Source organism: Mytilus trossulus, chromosome 14, assembly GCF_036588685.1.
Source record: "Mytilus trossulus isolate FHL-02 chromosome 14, PNRI_Mtr1.1.1.hap1, whole genome shotgun sequence".
Lineage (NCBI taxonomy): Eukaryota > Metazoa > Mollusca > Bivalvia > Mytilida > Mytilidae > Mytilus > Mytilus trossulus.
In genome coordinates, this window is record NC_086386.1 from 21,648,436 (window position 1) to 21,673,739 (window position 25,304).

Below are 25,304 nucleotides of genomic sequence, written 5' to 3' on the forward strand. Positions count from 1 at the left end.
TCTACCATATATGTTATCTTTAATTCTACCAAGTGCTGCATCAAGTGTGATACGATATTTATCAACTCGAGAGTTCAATTGTTTTCAGGGGTATTTATAAAAACTTCAGTGTTGTCTGTAGTTTCATGTGTATTTGTTAACACTTCAGTGTTGTCTGTAGTTCATGTGTATTTGTTAACACTTCAGTGTTGTCTGTAGTTTCATGTGTATATGTTTCAAATACTTCAGAGTTGTCTGTATTCCATGTGTATTTGTAAACACTACAGTGCTGTCTGTAGTTTCATGTGTATATGTTTCAAACACTTCAGAGTTGTCTGTATTCCATATGTATTTGTAAACACTACAGTGTTGTCTGTAGTTTCATGTGTATATGTTTCAAACACTTCAGTGTTGTCTGTAGTTTCATGTGTATATGTTTCAAACACTTCAGAGTTGTCTGTATTCCATGTGTATTTGTAAACACTACATTGTTGTCTGTAGTTTCATGTGTATATGTTTCAAACACTCCAGTGTTGTCTGTAGTTCATGTTTATTTGTAAACACTATAGTGTTGTCTGTAGTTTCATGTGTATATGTTTCAAACACTTTAATGTTGTCTGTAGTTTCAGGGGTATTTTTAATATTGCAATGTTGTGTGTAGTTTCAGATTTAATGTCAAATACTTTAATGTTGCCTGTAGTTTCAAGGGTATTTGTAAACACTTTAATGGTGTCTGTAGTTTCATGTGTATTTGTAAACACTTGAGAGTTGTCTAGTTTCATGTGTATATGTTTTGAACACTTTAATGTTGTCTTTAGTTTCAGAGGTATCTTTTAAAATTTCAATCCTTTCTACTTTCATGTAGTTTTGTGTTTCACAGATATATTTAAACACTTCAATGTTGTCAGCAATTTTAGGGGCATTTTCAAACACTTGATTTCCGTCTGTAGTTTCAGTGGTATTTTCAAATACTTCAATGAAGCTATAGTTATAGTGTCATGTGTATTTTTAAACACTTCATTGTTGTCTGTAGTTTCATGTGTAGTTTTAAATACTACAATGTTGTCTGTAGTTTCAGGGATAATAGTCAACTGATGATCAAATTTGTTATTTTGAAAACTAGAAATTTAATAATTTATAATCATCATGTAGTCTCTAGTGGATGATTGTCTTGTCATTCCACATTTCCTTATTTTTTTTTATATAACACCAGAACTCACAGATATACGCTCCAATATATCTAAAGTAATGATTAATTCAAAACATGATTTGAACTGGAATTTGCCAATGCCTGCTACCAAACACATTTAACAATGATAGTTTGATGGAAAAACCCTCTTGACATCAATAACAAAATGCCAATTCAAGGAACTCACTTTATACATTTTGAAACCAAAATAAGCTCAATACATTAAGGGCTACAACCATGACAAAATGAATCCAGACAACAGTTGGGTTTAAGTATGAGGATGTAGAAACATAGGTAAAACTACATGCCCCAGGCAGCCGCATGAAGATAATGGGCATAAAAGCAAAACCAAATTCACATCACATTCTTACTCTTCAATTTCTTTCTGTCGGTATTTTTAATTAGCAACAGAAATGCAGTCAATGACAAAGATATTGTTTTTCATAATTTTATTTTATGTATAAATTTTAACAATTGTATAAGTAACAAATTATATACCCTGTACATTGAATATCACAAATTAATGCTGTTTATATATGAATGATGTGATGTGGTGATGTATGAAAACAGTAACTGTAAGATCAAAACGAAAAATTTACAATTTCGTATAACATTGGTCTTCATTTCTTGACAGCAAAAGAATGCAATGTAGGAAATTTTGTGAAAACAGTCCACTATCTACGTCTGATTGAACTGAAAATTTCAGATTAAAATCATCTCCTCGGTCTAAATAATTAACTGCTTCCTTTTCAGTAGTCTCCCTTGACAGCCTCTCTTTGATTCTAGATTCATGTTCCTCCAACTGAACATATTTGATGATTCTACAAAATAAAGAAGAAATCCAATAAAATGAGGGATAAAACAGCTTGCATGGAACAGTATCATACAATTTCTAACTTTTTATTACATCTCAATAAAATGATCTAACTGGTTCCTATAAAAAAACCTATTAAAGTCATAAAAATGTTTTAGATATTGACATAAGTTTTCACTGCCTTGTAACCTTTTCCATCAGGTAGTAAAAGTCTACTGTGTTTGTCATACATCATTGTTTCCTTATTTACTTATTTTTTTCTCAATAATGTTTGGATAACAAAGGGCATTGCAAATATGATATTTATTTTGTTTAATATTTGTTTTCAGATATTTTTTTTACACAAAAGACCAGTATTTTGAAAAATGTTTGTTTTTCTTCTGACTTCTGAAATTACTCATGTTAAATGTTAAAATGAAAATAGGAGAGACTTGGTGTGATATAAAAAAATCTCCTGGAAGAAATATATGACAAAATATAAGAAAAAAAAAAATCTCTTTAAAGTAAAAGACTTCTAAGATAAATAAACACTGCATACCTTCATTCAGTTTTTTCCATAAGTCCACAATGGGTTTTCTGAGTAGATCTTTGCCTTCTTCATTGGGGTTCCACTGTATATTAAGTCAGGTGACTATCACATGGTCTTCATTCATTTATAATTCCAGTATTTCACACAACAATCAAGAAATATCCATATATTTCATCTGAGTATTAGATTTTTCCATTTTTCTGATATATTGCACTATACTGTGGAAACTTTTATACATATATTACACATATGATGGTACCCAGTTATCCTTTGACTTGGCACCGCTACCAGATTTTTTTCGACCATCTAATATCAAGCTACGATGTGAATTGTCAAATGAGTTTCTGTGACCATTATTTGTCACTATAGTTAATACATCATCAGCCCTAATGGGTGACTGACACTTTGCTGATAATACTGGCTGTAGTCTCACAGATTTAGGGGCAAACTTATCATCTATAAAGAAAAAAAAATAAATTAAACTATGTTCTTTTAGCACATTCAATACAAATACAGGTTAAAATACATGTTATAGAACATATTTACTCCAAGCTAACCATTCAGAAATTTGTTTTCAGACTTGTACATTTTTTTATCAACTTTGTAAGTCTAAATAATTCTGTTTATAATATATTATATTTGTTTGACCTTTTTTTAGAACAAATAAAACAAGAATGTGTCCCCAGTACACTGATTGCCCATCCACACTATCATTTTCTATGTTCTGTGGACATAAAAATGGGGGAAAATCTATTATTTGGCATTAAAATTAGAAAGATCATATCATAGGGAACATGTGTACAAAGTTTCTAGGTGATTGGACTTCAACTTCATCAAAAACTACCTTGACCAAAAACTAAAACCTGAAACGGGACAGACAAACGGATGCACAGACCACAAAACATAATGCCCATAAATGGGGCATAAAAAAGTTATATAAATGGGTTAATTCCATCTGCCCATCACCATGTAGCAAAGTTCCAATTGTACTGCTAGATGCTTAAAATAGGCTAGAGCCATTATACATATGAACAAGTGGTTTAAAATTTCAAACTTACTCTGTGCTCCATTTGATTGGTTAGTTATATCTACATCACTACTGCCATGGCCACTGTCTGAGTTGGTGGCTTCATCTGATAACTCACTTATATTGTCAAAGCTATGATGTACCTGGGGAAAAAAATCAGTTTGAATATAATGTCTAATCTTTGCATCTCTCAAGCTTATATCTTTGAAGATGTGTGCATGTGTTTATGTTAAAACGTCCATTTCTTGATGTTGGAAAAAGGTAGGTTACTCTAAACCTTACCGATATTTGATGTACATGCATCTGGATTACTACTATGATTGCATTTATTTTTTATTTTTTGTTTTATAAAGTGAAATTGTAATGTGCAACAAAATATTGTACTTTTTCGAAACATCTACACCCTTTCATTGAAAACCTAGCACGATTCAAAAGTTCCTAAAAACTAAATACTGACAAAAGTGAAACGTGCCATTAACACTGTCAAAATATATTTAGGTTTTGAGACTGTTCTACAAAGGTGTAATGTCCCACTAAACCATGTTATACCCTAACCCATCATTAAAGCCTCCACAATAGGTGTAAACTTATACATAACACTGACAAACTATAATTACAATGAAAAGACGCTATCAGAAAGTGATAAAGTGCCGTTGGACAAATAAAAGAAATTCAATTTAAAATGCAACCATTTCATTTACAAGATGAATGACCATGTGATTATATTTCTAACTCCCAACTAACATTTTTACAACAATTATGTAAATGAGGTCACAATTCATTCCGTAGCTAGAACAGGTCATAAATTACAATAACAAGGGTTTTCTACTACAGGCGACTCTACTGTAATATTCGGTTTTCAATTCACTTGAATTTTTAATCTTTGAATGAGATTTTAACACCTGTCCTAGTTCATGATTGGTTTATATTGTTTCTCAAAAGTCTTAACTTCTGTCTTCATGTTAAAGAGTTATAAATAATTGATAAAATAGCCAAAACAAACCTTAAAGTATCTTAAACCTAATCCAATTCTTCAACATGTTCAAAATCATCACTTCATTAGCTTGCCAATACTAGCTCGATTTTAAAGATAATTATTTTTTTATGAATAAATTTAGAGGTCTTACAGCCTTAAACAAATTGAAATATAATTGGAGATCTTTTTTTTTTATAGGTTTGTAATATAGACTGATTGTTAGGTGTTTTTATGCCATTTTCAGCACGCTTTACTATTATCATGGAGGCCAATTTCTATTGATAAAGGAAGAACCTAAGAACCAACAACAAGGAAAATTGACATTCATTTCTAAATAACTGTTCATCAATTGAACTAATACTATAATCTACCTGCCTTCATATTTAGACCTCAATATAACATACCTTTTGTTCAGGAAATTCTACATGTATTGGTTTCTTGTTAATTTTGTACTTTTCATGTTGCTTCTGAAAAATAAAGGCAAATCCATTTGAACTGTGTACATTGTATTTTACATTAAAGGGACATTTCTTTGTCACAATGAATTCTAGACTATATAAAGAATAACAAATAGCTAGTTTCCGGTTTATAAGTGAGTGAAATATCTAAAATCAAATAATTACAATTTAATGGAGTTTTAATTTGGTGTCAATAAAATTGGAAAAAAACACCTAGCAGTCTATTAACAATATAATGTCTATTACCACAATAAAAGTTCTAAAATTATGTTTAAAAATAACACACCAAGTATAGAAAATTTATATTGATATTTTTGAACTATGACTTTAACATGGTAAAAGACTGCAATATAAAAATTTCAAAACAGGTCGAAATAACCTGAAAAATCTTTTCTATTGTAAATTTAAAACAAGAAATAAGCTCTACAAGTATTTGTAGAGAAATAATTAACCACAAATGTGAAGAGAATTTATTTACCAATTACCTAATTTTGATATTACCACACCATCTTGTTATTATTTATAAAGCATCAGATCATGGTCAATTTGGTGTCAAAATTTTAAATGGAAACATTTTAAAATGTGTATACAAACAATATGAATATGAATACTTAATGGGTGACACTTTTAAAGATATATATTTTGACAAGGTCTTGTAAATATTGGTATTATCAAATATTTAATACTTTAATTCGGTTCATATACATATGAAAACTGTCATTTACATGTAAACTACAACTGAATTATTATTAAATGCAAATTGATGTGGTTTCTGGTATAAATTAAGTACTAAAATAGTAAAAGACCATTTATGTTCTACTACAGATCTATATGTTACAACTGTTTTTTTTCATTTTTATATTATAATGATGTTATATACATGTATAACAGGTATAAATATCACTTTGAAAATTTTGTCTTGTGTAAATTTCAGATAGAAACAAGGATGTTCTTTAGTGATTGATTATAACATCAAAATTTTACAATTTTTGTATAGAAATCAACATGTTTTCCCTTTGTTTATGCCATAAATTATTCAATTGATGCCATAATGTTATCCTATCTGACATTTCATTGTGATGAATGCATCAATACATTTTAAGAAATAACCTAAGACCATCAGGCAAATGTATAAATGTTTGATGCAGAGACATTTTGGCATGATTTTCAATAAAGAGCCTGAATTCTGACAAAGTATATGTTTCATTAATAAAACATCTCATACTCAATCATACCGGGGTAAATAACCCAAAGTGAAAAAGATGGGCATAAATAAGAGTTCCCAACTAAAATATACCCCTGCAAGATATACAGGTTATTGCATTTGCAAGACCAACTGGTTGTGAGGACATCAACTCATTCATATAATTTTTTTTGTAATAAGATAAAAAATGAACAGTTAGAATAGAAAAAAAATATATACCTCATAATCATTAAACCCTGATGTAGTTGTTGAACTTGTGTTATACAACTCCATGTTGTCTAAATCCTCATCAATAGAAAAGCTGACTTCTTTTTTCTTTTTTAATTGCATGTCCATATCTTTAGTTAAACCATTTGCCATGAGTTTCTCGTGTGGTGTGATCTGTGGGTACGTCAGAGGCTTCTGGCTTTGTTGTTTATCTTGTTTGTCCTTGTATCGTAATATCAGAATGATGGCAATCATGGCTGCCGATATGACGACTGTCAACGCTATTACAACAATAGAAATGATTATATTCCTATTACCAGAACCAGAGTCTTGTGCTGCAGTTGTCATGTTAGCAAACAGCAGAACAATTCTTAAAGTTTCACTACTGTTCAATTTTATTTTGCCATTGTCATTTACTTCAATATTTAGCGGAAACATTTTGTCAGAAGTAATTTCGTATGTCCTCTTCAGATATATTTTCCCTGTGGTAGATCCGATCATAAAAACATCTTGCTCATTCCCAGATTTTATCCTGTAATTTAATTGACTATTGGGTCCAGTTTCATCTAAATCAACTGCTTTAACTTGTGTGATCATAGTCCCAACTTCAACAGAATATGGGATTTTAACAGTGTTGTTTTGTTTTGTTGGGAAAGTAATATTTGGCCTATTGTCATTATCATCAGATACATAAACTTTGACGTCCATGGAGGCAGATAGTTGTGGCGTTCCTTGATCTTTAGCAATAACTGTGAATTGGTAACTACTTTGTCGTTCACGGTCAAGTTTCATGTTAGTGTAAATATTCCCCTGTGGATAAACAATGAAAGGCAAATTGGCATCCGAAAATCGAGGATCAAGCGAAAATGTAATATCAGAATTTCTAGTTCCATCTTCATCTTTGTCATGAGCTGTAAGTTTGTCAATAGGATTTTTTGTATCAGCATTTTCTTTAACGAAAAATTGGAAAAACGGAACATCATCAAAATATGGTGCATTGTCATTGACATCTTTGATGGTCAATATCACTGAGGCTGTACCAGTTAAAGGAGGATTACCACTGTCTACTGCTAATACGGTAAATTTATAGTTCAGAGCCTGTTCACGATCAAAAACTGTATTAGCTGTGATCACTCCAGATACAGAATTTATTGCAAACCTTCCCTCTGCATCAGAGTCCAAGAAGTATTGAACATCATTATTTGGACTTAAATCATCATCTTTGGCAGATACTTTAGTGATAGGGGTCCCTTTTAAGTTATTTTCATCCATGGAGGCAAAATAGTTTGCCAGTAAGAATTCTGGTGTACAATCGTTATCATCTAACACTCGAACGTGGAATACTTTTGTTGTGCTTTTGACAGGTGATCCCTGATCCTGGCATGTCACTAGAATATTATGATAATCTTGCTTTTCTCTGTCAAATTTCTTTTTTATCATTATAAGATATCCTTTCTTATTTGCAATAGGTTGGAGAGATAGAAAATCTCCTGACAAACTACAAGATACATTACCATTGGCGCCAGTGTCTGGATCTTCTACGTTAAGAGACGCTACAAGAGTTGCAATGTTTGAAGACTCGGAAATATTCACAACATCATTACTTCCCAAGCTGATAAAGTTAATTCTAATTATAGGTTGGTTATTTCCCGTATCCATGATATTAATATGAACAGTTGCTTGTGAACTTTTTGGCGACGTTCCGTGATCACTTGCTTCTACATAAATCTTAAATACCTTGCCGGCTTCATAAATAATATTCCCAATCACAGATAAAAATCCAGTGGTTTCATTTATTGAAAACAGACTTGTTATAGAATCCAATCCATTTTGTCTAGAACTGAAGCTATAAGTGACCTTTCCATTATCACCTATGTCTTTGTCAGTAGCAGAGATTGCCAAGATGGCTGTGTTTGATGCGGTACCTTCTGCGATACTTATATTGTAAACATCTTGTACAAATACAGGAGAATTATCATTGTCATCTGTTACTTCCACATTAACAGTTGCTGTTCCTACATTCGGAGGAAAGCCACCATCTTTTGCAACAATTTGAAGTTGATAATTATCTAATGTTTCTCTGTCTAACTTCTGAAGGAGAACTAGGTTCAACAAAAACCCACCATCTACTTGAGGTGTTGAATCCAGACGAAATATACTATTGGATGGCACGATTTCATAGCTCTGAACGGAAAACTTTGGGCTGGAATCTAAATCTGTTGCATCGTCAATGGTAATAGATGTACCAATGGGTGAAGATTCCAGTACTTGAAGGTTAACAATGTTGGAAGGAAATTTTGGTGAATGGTCATTTTTGTCTAGAAGCGTGATCTGAACAGAGTAAATTTTAAACATAGCTGGAACATTAGAATGGATTGCAATATCAAATTTAAGAACACACGAATCAACGAAATCACAAACATGTTCCCTGTCTATTTGAATTTTGGTTTGAAGGTCACCAGTTTTGTCATTGATGTTAAACAAATTCTGCATGTCTGTCTGATCTAAGAAACTATATCTGAGATTATTGAATTCTTGTGGTGTCATATTAACTTGAAGTCCGCTATTTGTTGCTAAACTTCCAACTGATGTATTTAATGGCATTTCTTCCATAAGTTGAAAGTTGATGATGTTTTCACCATAGCAAACTGTTAATATGTAAAATAGTCCAATGAATATGTGTAGCACCATTGTGATGAAGTTATTCTCAATATATGAAGTACATCAATGAATCCTAGTGCTTCTGGCAAACCTGAAAATAAAAATATAAAAATTAAAAATTAAGACATACAATTTTACAGTAATTTTATTAGTTGCAAGTTCTGAAATTCGAAACATACATGAAAATCTTTAGGCAGATTTGTCTAAAATAGCAATAGTCAATCTCACATTTTTGTCCATTCCTAAAAAATGGCATTAATAAATGCATGCATTAATTTCTGAATTCAAAGTTTATATTATAGATGATCAACCTTCTACTTTGATTGGCAGCTTTAACTCTTTAGAAAGACTGATAAAAAATATGTTAAACAAGCCAGTTTATTTAAATTCGATGATAAATTACAGGATTAGCAACGATGTGTCAAATTCTTTAAAATAGGTAAAACGGAATCTCTTTCCCTTTTATTTACGCATTTATCTATATTATTCACCAAAACAAGTGATTTCTATGTTTTTGATGAAGGTGTTATCAGCCGTGAGTCAAGTTAACTTTCCTCCTCGGAGATAACAGCCATTATTTGGTCTCCAGCACTATCTTTTCTGACAGGGTGTCCGTAGGATTTCCGTAGGTCATGTCAATATTTATCACAATGTTCCTGTCATCTTACAAAAATGTTGTCTATTTCATATTTGTGAACAAAAGCTATCACTACGAGTGAGGGTGTATTGATAGGACTGTTTACCATGTTATATTATTTCTAACACTAGTCGGTTCAGAGATATGACACAGTAGGGATACCGATCTATATGTAAAGTCACTACCTACGGTCACAACAACCGTATTATTTCATTTTCTCTTGTCTTAAGAATGACATCAGGATATCGAAAGGACTTAGTACAACGGGATTGTTACTCTATACCGTGGAATTAATTAGATCTATGAGTCTAATAAAGATGATTCCTAAGCACACAAGTTTATCTTTGGATTGACAAGGAAAATATTATAAGCATGAGAAATTGTGTGAAGTGTTTCATATAGCTTAACGTTTGGCCCCCATGTGTAAAATCTGATCCTGAGATTTTAGTGAAGTTTCAATTAACTATTGTTTCAAGAATAGACAAGTCAATTTTAGAAAGTTTAATTAAAATTTTGGGATTGGTTTTGAAAGTCAAATAATCTTTTCATATAAACATCAAACATTGCTTTCACATACATATACAACAACATGTACCGGTAATTTTTTTTCAATGTACAAAAAATGTGTTTGCAAAGTTTTGCGATTCATCTGTACATGACTCTATTATCTCTTTAAAAGTTATAATGAAAATTAAAATTAATTTGATTTTTTTAAAGCTTTTATTTTGTCTTTTTCATTCTTTTTGAAATCTCATAAAACGTTTTATTAAATTGGAATAATATATATAAGAATTCATTATTTTATTGGGAAAAATGGAAAATTGACAAGAAATTAAACCTTTTGGGGGAAATAGAGATCTCTATAATAGCCACTTATACCACATAATTTTACTTTGAATTTTATTACAAAAATGCTATAAAAAATAAATATAAAGTTTAAAAGCAACCGATAAAAATATATGTATTAAAATGGGGGGAAAATCTATTTTCTTAACTATATATTTCTGGGAAATTTTCTTCGCTGATGCAAGTTTTTACTGAATTTATATTAAATAAGTGGATATCTTGTCTCTTTGATCCCTCACTATCAATTAATCAAATAGATTCTGTCATATATCACATCTTTTATTTAATTTAGCTATTAATTTAATCCTTAAATTATCTAAGTATTCACTTTATCTAGGGGAGATAATTCTACACAAATATGTTATTGTAGCAAGTTGTCTTAAACAAATATGTTTATCATAACTTCTGAAAATTTAGTTTTTAATCAATTAAAATTTATCTGATATTAGAATATGTATGAGGTCATTTATATTATACAATACAGGAAATATGAAATTTCTAAATACCCAATTTTCTGTATTATTTGATAGAAAAAAATCTATAAATTGACTCATTCAGAAAATTGATGATCTAGCTGGGAAATTTCCAAAAACAAGTCAAAGTTAAATGTAAAAAATCCTAATTTGTATAATTTTTAGGCAATATTATTATTTAATTATTAATTGCTGACTGGTGATGTACAAGTACATGCATATAATGCATTAGGGAAGCCAGTTTAGTTCTAAGTGATATTTAAACAAAACCAGTAAGCCATCATTGACATCAATATCAACTTAAAATCACTGGTGAATTGACACTAAGCAATTGTAGGTGTTGACTTTATACATGTACACCAAATTCACCAAAGTATAGGTCAAGTTTTGAGCCTGTGCTATTTTGACCACGGTTGTGGTGTGTTTCTTAGCTTATTTTTAATTTGTAATAGAAAGTTGAGGACTGTAAATTTTAAAAACAGCAATAGAAGCAGGATTCTTTTGAGATTGAAATTATTTCCTGATACATAAAAAAGAAGATGTGGTATTCAAATCACCATAAGAGACAACTATTCACCAAAGTTCAAATGAAATAGGCGTAAGCAGTTATAGGCAACTGTACAACCTTCAACAATGAATAAAACCCATACTGCATAGGTGGCTTTAAATGACCAAAACATGAAAAATATAAAAAGGTTCAAGAAAAAAACAGACAGCCTAATTTATAACAAAACAATTATGAAAAATAAATATGACAGACATGAACCAACAACAAATAAGTATTTTTATTATAGTTTTGCATCCTGTATATTCACACTACATTCCTTTTTCCACAGCCACAAAAAAAACTTGGCAATAATGCTTTTAAGTTAAAAAATATTTTAAATTAAATCAAATTATAAAATGCTCTATATTTTATCACATACTTATATATTTCTATAAAATTTGTTTAAACGTGTTATTTTTATTTAAATTTTGTTTTTCTAAAAATTATTTTAAATTTGACCAATATATATATTTTACTTACTAGTACTTGTACCTTTACAATCCAAACTATAGATATATCATCATTACCATGTTATTATCAGGGCATCAATGTCTTCACTTAATCACTGTAAAAATAAAAAGTGATAAAAAATTCAGAAGTCTATTTAGTGTAAATTATCTGAATATGGATACAGTTTCATCCCAACACTATCTTGCCACTTGAATAGACACACTTTAAATGCCCAATGAGAAGCGATCTGTCCATTTAAATCAACTTCCACACATTAGTGGAGTAAACATTTTGATAATATGATAGTACCTTCACAGATTGAGCTCAAACTGAACCAAACAAAGGTGACATGTTGTCATACAATGTCCCTTTCATTTCTACTGGTAATGTTTGTTCTCAAATATAGGTATATAGTATCTTCTATTATGTATAGGTGAGAAAAGCTACAATGTAAATTAATTTGGGTTACCAGTCAGAGTAAATAGGATTATGAACCATTTAGAAAGGCAAATACAAGCTACTGTTCTTGTTTTTATAGAAAATGTTTGCATAAATTAGAATAATATCATCTGTTGCGAATATCTTCAAATTCAAATAATTTTATTATAACAAAAGTCAATATATCAAATGATTCTCTTCAATAAAAGTCAATACAATGAATGTCCCAGTTTGGACATAGATCTTCTTATGCAATGACATAGATATAAACATTCAGTCATTACAATATATGCTGATTTTGCGTTTCAGTACTCATTTAATTAAATGAACAGAAGTCCAGAACCCTTGTATTTATAATTTTCAAAACTGATCTAAAATAATATGTGATGTTTACTTATTTGCAAAATGAAATAAAAGGTGCAATATTTTGACAATTATAAAAATTCTGTAAACAAGTATTCAAATCTATTAAGACTTAATGAATATTAAAGCATAAACTGGTCTGTCATTTCTTTTAAAGCTTAGCACTTAGTGTAGCAACAGGGGAACACAGGGGTCCAGTTAAAAAAAAAGCTTTAATTACCTCTTGTAACAGAATTGTCTCCCTTTTTTCATGACTTTTACTGAAGAAATATTTCAAAGCTTGATACATGTATCTATATATATACACATGAATTTGTAAAGCTCTTTCAAGTTATACTTTTAGACAGGTGTATCAATTACTGTCAAATAAAATTTGAGCCAGTATTAAACTGGATATGACTTTGGTCAATAAAGATTACAAATTCTCATAAAACATATTTCATTTATTTCTATCTAAGATGTATAGGACCTGAACAACTCTCAAGAAAAATAAAGAGTTTCAATACCTATATTATATAAACATGAATACAGCATTTGTAGCCTTGTTGTACCAGAACATGCATTTCATGTCGAACAAGAAGGGTCCATGTCCTTCATTTAATATTATGGATTATTTACAAATTTCAATTAAAACATATTTTACAACCTACTTTAGGTAAAAAGTAAATATATTGTTCTTTTTACTCTATTTATCAAAGACCATGTACTCACCTTTCGATATGTAGTTAATTCAATTAAAAATTCAAAGACATTTTCAAAAGTATCGTTATGAGAAATCTCAAAAGATATTTATTCTAGCTTCTTGTTTAAATATTTGAAAAGTTGATCGACCCTACTTCTTATAGAGTCAAGCGAAGGATTTATTGTAAAAGTCGGAGTTGCCATATAATATTTTGTAAAAATACCTGTCTTTATGCTGTATAGATTTGACTACTTGACATTAAATGCTTAAAATAATCATTTTCTTAAACCTTTGTTCATTGCTGTCTACAAATTTGGACCTCCCTGTGTAATGTATCCTTATGTTGAAAAACACTAGACATACCATTAATTCCTAAGACTTTTTTAGCACAACTATGAAATGGAATTACGACAGAATTTCTGATCTATATATATAATATTTTTGTAAAATATAAAATGAAACAAAACAATGTGCAAAAAATAAATACAAACATTACATTAAATAACAACCATGTATCCAAATTTCTTCACTACACAGAATCGTCTATCCCAAGTCTACACTGACCAGTAATGTACCTGGATAGTGACCACAGAATGAAATAATTTGGCCAGAAATTGACCTCAACTGACACAAAGCTGTTAATTTCACAGGACACAAATAATCATTTATATTTGATATAGTGTCTTTGTATTATTTATAAAACAAAAGCAAATCAATTTCTCACCTTATATGACTCCTATAAGACATTGCTGTTTTTTGTGTATGTGTTGAACTCAGAATATAGATAACTGATTTATATATTTATTATAATTTTTAAGAAAAGAACCATTAAGATCAATAAATATGTCAATATATAATGAACACTCCAATTCTAGGCCTATTTTATATTGGGGTTTTATAAGTTCATCTCCAAGTTATTGAACAACTCGGTCAGACATTATGAACCTTTTTTTTTTTTTATTGTAGGAATCACTAAGATTGATATGGGAAGACATTTACATAAAACGTTGTTACATTATAAATCCTTGTTTAAGGTGTGCATTTTAAATTGACGGTAAAAAAACAGTGCTGTTAACTAACATTTATTTATTTATAGTTTTTTTTTTTTTTATGGAAAAAATATAACTATAGTAACTTTACCTTGCAGATTAATTATTATTCCATTTTTGAACAAGATAAATTTTTACTAAGAAGAGCTTCATGCAGACTTACTGCAAGACCAACCTTCAAATCCAATAAAGTAGTCCATAAGAAATTCACTTAAATGTTTTCCACATTAACTTCCAATTATAATAATTGCACAAAATGCGTCTCCTAATTATTATCTGCACAAATGCATTTTAAATTATTATCACTGTCGGTAAAACGGTCCATCTTTTGTAATTATTTCCCTCTAATGTCTTGTAAACCTAGCGATTCTTTGTGTAATATAATTGCAGAGGTCCATATACAACTCTGTTAATGTTTGGTAATGTGAATTTTGACCAAATTTGACCAGTGGTCATCAATTGTCTCAATTGCAATGGTTTTGTATAAAATAAATCATACAGGACTTTAATGGCCGTTTATGACAAAACCAATCACCATCCCCTGTTGATCAATGACCAATTTTGATGGCTCAATATCTTGTCATATAATAGGATGCTACCTGTACAGGTATTCTACTGACCACTGGTCTTGGAATGAGAAGAAAGTTAATCAGATTTTCCCTAATGATAACAGAGAATTTGTCTGATCAACACATATTAAAGACAGACTGCCATATGTTGCATTTTCATTATCAAATAACCCAGGTTTAAATGTATCATCTATACTATGGGTATATTCCCTAAAATCTGGTCCAGTGAATTTCTGTATAATTCTTTGATATAAAAAAAAAACTTTAAAAAAATAACCAGGGTTACAATTTTCATTGATGATAATTTACCGATAGTGTTGTTTAAGTTTGCAATTTATTCTTACCTAATGGTTGTATTTTATTATTAACACAAAACATATAATATTGCTACACATAAAATTTAAAACAAAATTTTAGTTACTTCCCATCTTGGAATTTAGAAAAAACTAGATATCATTGAGATGGAAGCCATCTCTGTGGGCCCCGCTGTCAATAACGTGGGGTAAATAAGTGTGTAAATGAGTGTAAATACTCATGTGTGATTTCAATCTAAGATTTTATGTTAAAACTGATAATTATTCTCATCTTACTTTCATAGTATAATAGTGATATGACTGCATGATGTGAACTAATTGTTGACTTCTCTAAGGTGACTTCTGGATATATGGGTTGATGTTTGAACAATATGTTTAAAGGTGCTGCCCAATTGATATTTGTCACATATTTTTAGAATTATGCCTTCAATATATTATGACCCACCAAGTATAAAGTATGAAATATTAACGGTTCTAGAGAGGTAGAGCGGACACAATTTGTTAAGAACAACGAACGGATGGACAGACAGACAGACTGACCTTAGACCTAGGATGCATACATTATGACACATTCTCTGGTGTTGGTTTATATATATGTTAAGTTGAAAATGTTTGTCAGGTATAAAGTATGACATAATAACAGCTGTCCTCTCAAAATATAGTGTGGATCAAATTTGTTAGCGATGGACAGACCAACAGACAGACAGACCTTTGACCTAGGAAGTGGTACATACATCATGACACACCCTCTGGTGTTGGTTAAAATGGATGTCAAGTATAATATTTGAAATCATAATGGTTCTCAAGATATAGAGCAGACACAATCTTCACCACAGGACACAGGATTGTCAACTGAAACCAAAGTTTTTTTGACATTGACCTTTGACCTAAGAAGTTGTACATACATCATGACACGCCCTCTGGTGGTGGTTAAAATGGATGTCAAGTATAAACTTTGAAATCATAACGGTTATCTAGATATGGAGCGGACACGATCTTCACCACAGGACACCGGGTTGTCAACTCTAAACCAAAGTTTTTGACTTTGACCTTTGACCTAGGAAGTTGTACATACATGATGACACATCCTCTGGTGTTGGTTAAAATGGATGTCAAGTATAATATTTGAAATCATAATGGTTCTCAAGATATAGAGCGGACACAATCTTCACCACAGGACACAGGATTGTCAACTGAAACCAAAGTTTTTTTGACGTTGACCTTTGACCTAAGAAGTTGTACATACATCATGACACGCCCTCTTGTGGTGGTTAAAATGGATGTCAAGTATAAACTTTGAAATCATAACGGTTATCTAGATATGGAGCGGACACAATCCCACAGGACACGGGGTTGTCAACTCTAAACCAAAGTTTTTGACCTTGACCTTTGACCTAGGAAATTGTACATACATCATGACACACCCTCTGGTATTGGTTAAAATTGATGTCAAGTATAATATTTGAAATCATAATGGTTCTCAAGATATAGAGCGGACACAATCTTCACCACAGGACACAGGATTGTCAACTGAAACCAAAGTTTTTTTTAAGTTGACCTTTGACCTAGGAAGTTGTACATACATCATGACACGCCCTCTTGTGGTGGTTAAAATGGATGTCAAGTATAAACTTTGAAATCATAACGGTTATCTAGATATGGAGCGGACACAATCCCACAGGACACGGGGTTGTCAACTCTAAACCAAAGTTTTTGACCTTGACCTTTGACCTAAGAAGTTGTACATACATCATGACACGCCCTCTGGTGGTGGTTAAAATGGATGTCAAGTATAAACTTTGAAATCATAACGGTTATCTAGATATGGAGCAGACACAATCCCACAGGACACGGGGTTGTCAACTCTAAACCAAAGTTTTTGACCTTGACCTTTGACCTAGGAAGTTGTACATACATCATGACACGCCCTCTGGTGGTTGTTAAAATGGATGTCAAGTATAAACTTTGAAATCATAATGGTTATCTAGATATGGAGCGGACACGATCTTCACCACAGGACACAGGGTTGTCAACTAAAACCAAAGTTTTTGACCTTGACCTTTGACCTAGAAAGTTGTACATACAACATGACACACCCTCTGGTGTTGGTTGATAATCATATTAAGTATTAAGTATGAAATCATAATGGTTCTCTAGATATGGAGCGGACACGAAAGTGTTACGGACGGACGGACATTTAAAAAAAATTAAAATAAAGTAAAGACTTGGTATCATATTTGAAATTATAGTGAACCTACCTTTTCAGGTGACAAATCCAAATGATGACTGTTGTTAATCAGTCATACAACTGTCAATAAATTCCAAATATTGAGATCTTCAAAGAGTCCTTAACCTATAATTTATCCCAAACAAAGTAGCAATTTTTCGTACACGGTTTTCACATTAAAGTCTCTTATTATAATAATAACAATTATCTGTGCACACTCATCAATATCTCTAACTGGACTGATATTTAAATTAATTTCTATGTCCACTTTATATCAGAGTCTCAGACATGATATTAACCAGACTAAATTTACACCTTAACATGAAATGGAGGTAGGATTTAATTACAGACTAATAGGTGGACAATTAAAAGGTGGCAAAGATCAATTAAAATATGCATTGGTCAATATCTGGTCATTCTTTTGGTAATTTGCTGGGAGTAGTGATCCCCCATGTTAATTGGATTAACATGTCTGGGTGTGTTAGTCCCCTGGGGTCCGTGTAAACAAAACTATCAACAATGTTAATGTTTTATGATCAGGCATCAAATCTCTTTGTGATAATATCAGTAGCACTATCTGAAAAGAAACGCCATAATTTAAATAAAAATTCCAGAAATTAATCTTTTTATCATATTTTAAGAAATTATTTTCGAGGATAAACATGTTCCCTTCAAAAAATATTCTGATATATAAATATCTTTATTAAATAGGATTAAATAAATTGTTTACGAGTGAAATACATTTTATTAATTTGTTCAATTTTCATTTAAAAAAAGTCAAATATTTAAAACTATAACAAAATGACTTTTGTGTGTACAAAAATCAACTCAGTTTTTCTGTCAGTAGTATCATGGAAGTGATATTTAAATATTACTTCCATGGTAGTATGTAAAATCTGAGTGAGTGAGTTTATGATTTTGGTAGAGTCAGATGCTAATTTACATAATATTGACAATTTAAAGCTTAATTAATAACCATCAAAATTTCAAGACATCCTTACTTACTTACACATGCAGTAAAAGGAATAATCCATGAAGTTTTAGATGTGTGTTTAACTTCAGCTGTTTATTTTGATTATGTTTGAAAGATTTAAAATATTGGAACTTGACCAGATACAGCCAGTAGCCAAACATGACATTGTACAAGGAAAATACCTATATATCAACATGTTAAATAATTTTTTGGCTTTAATAGGTGATAAAAATATGTTTTTATTACTAACTGGACATGCTTATTTCCTATTTGTCTTGATTGACAAATTTATGAAGAATGTCACAAGATATTTGTTGTAACATTATATACAATTTAATAAAACATGACAAATTAGTAAGAACTCTTTTATAACTTGAGGCCTAAACATGTGTGTGTAGAATTAAATTAAAACATGTTTTCAGGCCCAGAGAATGTTCTTATGGGCACGATTAACTTATTGTCAATGTAACATTCATGTACATGATTTAATTCAAGTTTGAAACTTTAGGAGGTAACAAAATTTAATTGCTGATGACACAACATTGTATTTTAGCACATTTACCTGAGTTCAAGAAAAAGTCTTGGATTTATTTTCAATTCAAGTAAATAATGCCTGATCAAGTTATAAGTCTTCCATGGCCTTAGCTGAGATGTTAAAATAGAAAATCAGAAATTTATTCATTGATAGATATTCATGCCAGATGCAAAATAATCAGGTTCTTGAAGTATTTAACCATGACGTTTCATGCTAACATTGAACTAAACAAAGTCACAGTAAATGCCAATTAATAGTACCCCACCCCCTGAAACATTTTGTCACTACACATAATAGCAATTTGAATGTTAAGATTTTTTCCTAAATTTAAAGAAACTTTTTTTCTTTAATCCATCAAACATGAGAGGTCTTACATTATATAAAATGAAACGTAGACAATGTCGCTACAAAACCCCACATTTTGGCACTTTTAAAGGTACTCTGTATACATTGTTACATGATTAATCAGTCTATTTATCAAAATAAAGATCCTCATGAATAAATTGTATAATTTTGTCATTTTCCCCAATTATATTCCTTTTTTTTATCTCGGTAACTAAAAATGTGAATTTTTCCTATTTGTGTGAAATTGGAACTCATTTAAATAAAATATATATCATTATTTTTTAAAAAAAAACAACAACTTTTAAACCAAATTAACATGAACCTATAAAGAAAAATGCAAACAAGTAAAAAATGAAGTACTTTAAATATTTAAAATGATGTATCTATGCTTAAATTTCAAATAATGTATTTACTTTCATCATTTAAAAGAATGAAATATTATACTGTTTATGTACACAATATCAACTGTTTAAGTTAAAGAGGTAGATATCATGATAACTAGTAATAATACCGTATTTTGCCAGATAAATGTATTACCGAGGAAAAATGATACATCAATTAAATCTAAAACTGTCACATCTGATAAACAGAATAATATGGACATTATTCATTTTCATCTTTTTGAATTTACACTGCCCTTTTGAAATTAAAACATAATGTAAAGAAGTTGTATTACAAGTCCAAAATAAGTTTTTCATGACTCTGAGGTTAAAGTTTTATTCTTTTTACATAGTTTTTTTTTTTAACTGCATGCACAATTTTATGATATTTTAGAAAAAGTTCAAACAAATTGTCATCCTACATTTTTTAACAACATGCTTAAGGGTAATTTAAAGTACAAATTATGATTCAGTCTTATTTTTATATGGACCTCCAATATTGGACAGGAACGAATAAATCATTAAGTTATAATATGCTGATAAAAAATATGGAAAACTATAAAAGAAAAAAAAAGAAAAAAAAGGGTTAATTATCAAAAATATCAAAAGTACATTAATAAGTATTATATGTGAAAATGTCTTTTGTGAAACAAAATTAATGGTCTAGAATTATACTTGAGAACTTTTTTTTAAATTGTCTCGTATATCATTGCTAATGTATGTTAAAATTGTCACATCCATGTATTTTTCATCCCGTCCTTTCTCAGGGGGTCCAATACCTGCTTGAAAGTGAGGTCAGGTTAAACAAGAATGATTGTGTGATAAATGGCCACAATTGACAAAGTTACATGAAGTGTGACTTTATGTCCAAGACGACCATAAAATACACACAATATTGCTATATTCATGTTCTACACTGATATATAGCCATATAAAGGGGTCATTATTTCAACAGCTATGTATCTAACAAGATATTATAGTTAACAACATCTTTTGATGCACAAATGGCAAAAATGCATTCAGAAAAGAGGTTTTCAAGGGGGAAAAATCTGACTGGAAATATAACACCACGTTAGTTCCAGAAGAATGAACCAGTGTTTAAAGTTAAGGCGCACTGATGAAAATGGATTTACCTTTTTTCAAATAAAAAAAAAATGAACAATTTCAATTGATAATAAGGAAAACTAAAAAATACCAGGCTGCCATTATAAGTTATAAATCTTATCCTTACCAAGTTCATTTTTTTTTATTTTTTTTATATATTTAGTAAAGTTCTATGAACAGTTTTTATATTTTATACTTTTATTAAATTTTGAGTTTTGCTTGGCCTTTTGATAAGTTTTATATTTTCATTGTCAAATATGCCAACCACCTGAAATTCAATATCTTATTTGAAATTTAAAGTCCATATCTTACTATCAAAAACCCAAGTTTGTCATCTTCGTCAATATTAAAAATGCAATACTCTTTGTATACACTAGATGGAAAGATTAGATAAGAAGTTGGGGTTTCATAAAAATATTAAAATCACTAATAATTCTTTCACCTCTGTCACTATATTAACTTTTTGCCAACCATAAAAATTTGTTATTGGTAACTTTTGAGTTCATTGTTGATGTATTATAATAGATGCCCCCTATAAAATTTAACAACAAAATTACATTTCTTTTTTATTATTACCTTAAGGTGGTATGACAATTTTGATTTATTACTTAAAATGTGATGAATGTATAGAAACTAAGCTTTATATCATAAAGTAATTACCACAAACTTTGCATAATTAACTTGTACATTCATATTTTAGAATATAAAATTATAATAAAATATAACATGTGAATGTGTCATATTTGCATTCATGATTTTATATTTGTGATATAAACTTGCAAAATCATTCAAAATTTTTCAGAATGTATTTCTTAAACAAAAAGCTATTTTCAAAAAAATTGCCTTCCAATTAGCATTTCATATGCAAAAATATTAAAACAATAGCAGACAAGTTGTTAAACATTCTAAAATCATGAAATCATTCGAAATTCTCTTCTTGTTATAGAATGCAATCCTATTTTCTTTCGCCTCATCAAATATAATAAAATAAACAATAAGAAAAAAATAATTTGTTTTAATTATTTTGACACTTTTGCAATTGAAAATATGGTCAAGTGTTTTATATGCTTTCCAAATGAAAGAGGCAACTCTAAAAAGATATATACACATTTCACTTTGTTCAATTACTTAAACTTGCAGTAATCCAATAAAAAAAATATGTTTTATTGAATGATCTAAAAAAAAACTAAAATTAAAGTATTTAGATACAGTAATATTGAAATATATGATCAAGCCTATTACAAAATGATACATGTATTTTTCACAGTAATACATGTATAATTGGTCAATGAAATATTACAATATAGGTTCAAGAAATTTAAATTTTAGATATCATCAATTAGCGATGTTATTACATATTTGTCATTTTCAACCTATCAATCACAAAACAGAAAAGAACAACCCATCTTAATTCAAATGGTTATACTTCCTCGGTTAATTTGTTCAATTTTTCATTCCGTTGATCAAGTGTAGCAAAAACTTTGAGAAAAGATTTAATTTAATAAACTCTGTTCATTTTACTCAATATCTTCTGATCTAACTAGTCTATCTGATATCAATGGAAAACACTTCCCTGTCAATTTCATTGAGGAGTAATTAAAATAATTTTTTCTTTCAGTTGTCAACAATATTTTAATGAAAAGAAACAGTCGATTTTCAAGGAGTTTGAACTGTATATTTTTCCTCAAGCGACCTCCAATTATGAAAATCCTTATTGAAATGGTACCCTCCGTAATTAATGTTTTTTGATGGAACACAAAGTGAATTGTCATCAGAAGAGGCGGCACATATGAAGAGCTTTCCAATCCAATCATAGTCGAATTTTAAATTACTCGTCGGAGAAGTATATTCTTTGCTTTTTTTATACCACAAAAAATTAAAAAGATAAAATTTTAATTATAAAATCCTAGTCCATTTCAATTTCAACCATTGTGAAGATCAAATTTTGTATAGTATTGTCAAAACGTAGGTTCTTGTCACACTTGTTGGATACCAATTTGTTCTGGAAATTAAAATCCTTTGTGAAAATAAATCAGATGTAAATCTCAAATTGAAATCCCGATGAAGATTTGTGGCCACCCCTATGATTGATGGAACTATATTACTGCGTGTATGTAACATGAAGATTCAAATGGAATTACTAATAGAAACCAGGCTTTTTACACCCTACACCTGTGATATTGACAAGGTATTGACAGGATGCAATTTTATTTAATCAAATATTTGCTCACAAGCTGGTGTCACCCAATTTGAAAAAAAATTAGTCTTATTTCTTTGTTATCTCCCCTAGAATCAATGTAACAGTTGCACTTTGAACTTATTAAAGGACAGGAAATTAAAATAGGGTACATGTGAAAAACTATACTGGGAAATTGATTACCTAAATTACTTGAAACTTAACTCATGGAGTATTTTGTAATATTTATCTTAATAACAATCAATATCTTTATTCTCATAACCATTGTAGATACATAGGTACAGAGAGAGTGCAAAATATGTACATGAATTTCTCTTATGGTTGGGGCCTGTTATCTATTTCTCGCATGAATAGATAATTCTCGTATCACACTGTCCGGAGTGTGATACGAAAAAGTGATACGAAAAATGCGTTAATTTGATTGGCCAACGAAACCTCCTGAAACGATATTGCGGCATTTTCATTGGCTATTCTTTAGGTCATTGTTGACAGTTAAAGGTCACAATGATGTACATTTCCTCCATTGCAACGGAGATAAGCGATTTCTTCAATAATATAGAAAATACGCACACTTTTCACCTTATTATATATTCTTATTCAAATATTATTACATTCTGAAGCGTACAAAATGTTTAAAAAAGTCTTATGTTGAAGATTGACGACGAACAGGACATATGACGTCACAATGCAGTTATGTTCAAGCGACTGGGTCGATGTTTCGCGGATTTTTTTTATTAAGCACAAAAAGCATGTTTACCATAAGAGAAATAGGTTTAACAACTCGGGAGAATTATATATCGTTTGATATCAACTCTCTTTATTTAATTTAATAAATAGTAATAACAAACTCGCCACAGGCTCGTTTATTATTATATTGAAATTAAATAACTCGAGTTGATATCAAGCGATATCTAATTCTCACTCGTTATGAAACCTATAAGTGCATCTATTTGCAAAACATATCCATTTGAAAATATGATGACAGTAAGGTTCAGAATCTATTTTCCAAAGCTTACAGGATGTTTCTATTCCTTTTTTAACTAGTAAGTTTAAGTTACATTTTTAAGGTCTTTCCCCTACGTGAGGAAAGACCTTATTGTTTTTCTAATGTTTTTTTTTCTTTTTCTTTTTTTTCTTTTTTTTCTTCCAACATTTGTTTGACAAGGCCTCATTCTCTTTCTGTTGAAGTTATCAAGACCAAATATGGATCATTGATAGACCTCATCATGAACTTTTACCAGATGAACTTTTGTAGGATTTCATCATCCCCTTTAGAAGTTATCTCCCTTTTATTGATTTTTTTCAACATGGTCCCCCTTAAATGTTTTAAAAGATATCATGACCTTATTTGGACAAAAGTTAGATCTCATCATGATGTGTTACCATATGAGGCTGCTAAGGATTTCATCATTCCCTATGAGAGTTACGTCCCCTTGAAGCAATTTCTTTCTTTTACATTTTTCTCAAACAGTATTCAAGATAGAATCGATTTGAAAACGGCAACATGTACAAGACCAAATGGCAATGATAATAAACATATACAATCATTTTGTTATTAACCCTTATAAGGAGTTATTTCCCTTCAAAAATTGTAAACAATTAAAAAAAAAATTATTTCCAGAACCGGAAGTCGTAGAGACTTGGGACCTTCACCAATAATCTTTAATTCATGTGACCTATAATATGCACCCAAGGTCAAAGGTCACTGAGTGCAAAAAAAAATACGCTGCAATTTCAAGCTTACATATTAAGAAAACGATAAGATTTGGCTGCATACATACAGCGTATAAAATGTTCCTCTCGATGAGCTCTACATTTTATATAATACGTTCAAAAATGTCCGACTGTCTGTTCAAAAGTTACAACGGGATGATTTTTAAAAGTATAGTATTTTGTGTATATCTTTTTAAAGGTAACAGATATCAACCTACTATAAACAGCAAAGATGATCAGTAATTCAAGACCTTCAATTTGAGATCAATGTCAGGTCATGATGAAATTTCACCTTGACCTTCACATTATACTATGACCTTGACCTTGTGACATTTGAAAGGTCAAGTGATCCTGACTTGAATAGTGATAGTCCCATGTCTCTACGACTTCCGGTTCTCAAGTTTTGTATTGCATCATA

The 25,304-nt window shown here is 30.2% G+C and overlaps 1 protein-coding gene across 6 annotated transcripts in view; it reads right to left on the bottom strand.

Moving 5' to 3' along the window:
- Nucleotides 1-1,602: 1,602 nt before the first annotated feature.
- LOC134698155 (protocadherin-11 X-linked-like) overlaps nucleotides 1,603-25,304 on the bottom strand; it is a 56,566-nt gene continuing 32,864 nt past the window's right edge. For 4 of the 6 annotated variants that reach the window (XM_063560462.1, XM_063560465.1, XM_063560463.1 and 1 more), the window contains 6 exons: nucleotides 12,028-12,112; nucleotides 6,396-9,135; nucleotides 4,919-4,981; nucleotides 3,570-3,681; nucleotides 2,521-2,967; nucleotides 1,603-1,989 (listed from right to left, as the gene is read on the bottom strand). In XM_063560462.1, coding sequence (XP_063416532.1) covers nucleotides 2,753-2,967; nucleotides 3,570-3,681; nucleotides 4,919-4,981; nucleotides 6,396-9,074 — 3,069 coding nt within the window. In that variant the 5' untranslated portion in view covers nucleotides 9,075-9,135; nucleotides 12,028-12,112 and the 3' untranslated portion in view covers nucleotides 1,603-1,989; nucleotides 2,521-2,752. Of the gene's footprint in view, nucleotides 1,990-2,520; nucleotides 2,968-3,569; nucleotides 3,682-4,918; nucleotides 4,982-6,395; nucleotides 9,136-12,027; nucleotides 12,113-14,620; nucleotides 15,049-17,670; nucleotides 17,932-25,304 lie in introns of those variants that run through there. The other 2 variants (XM_063560464.1, XM_063560468.1) reach the window with 2 other exon arrangements.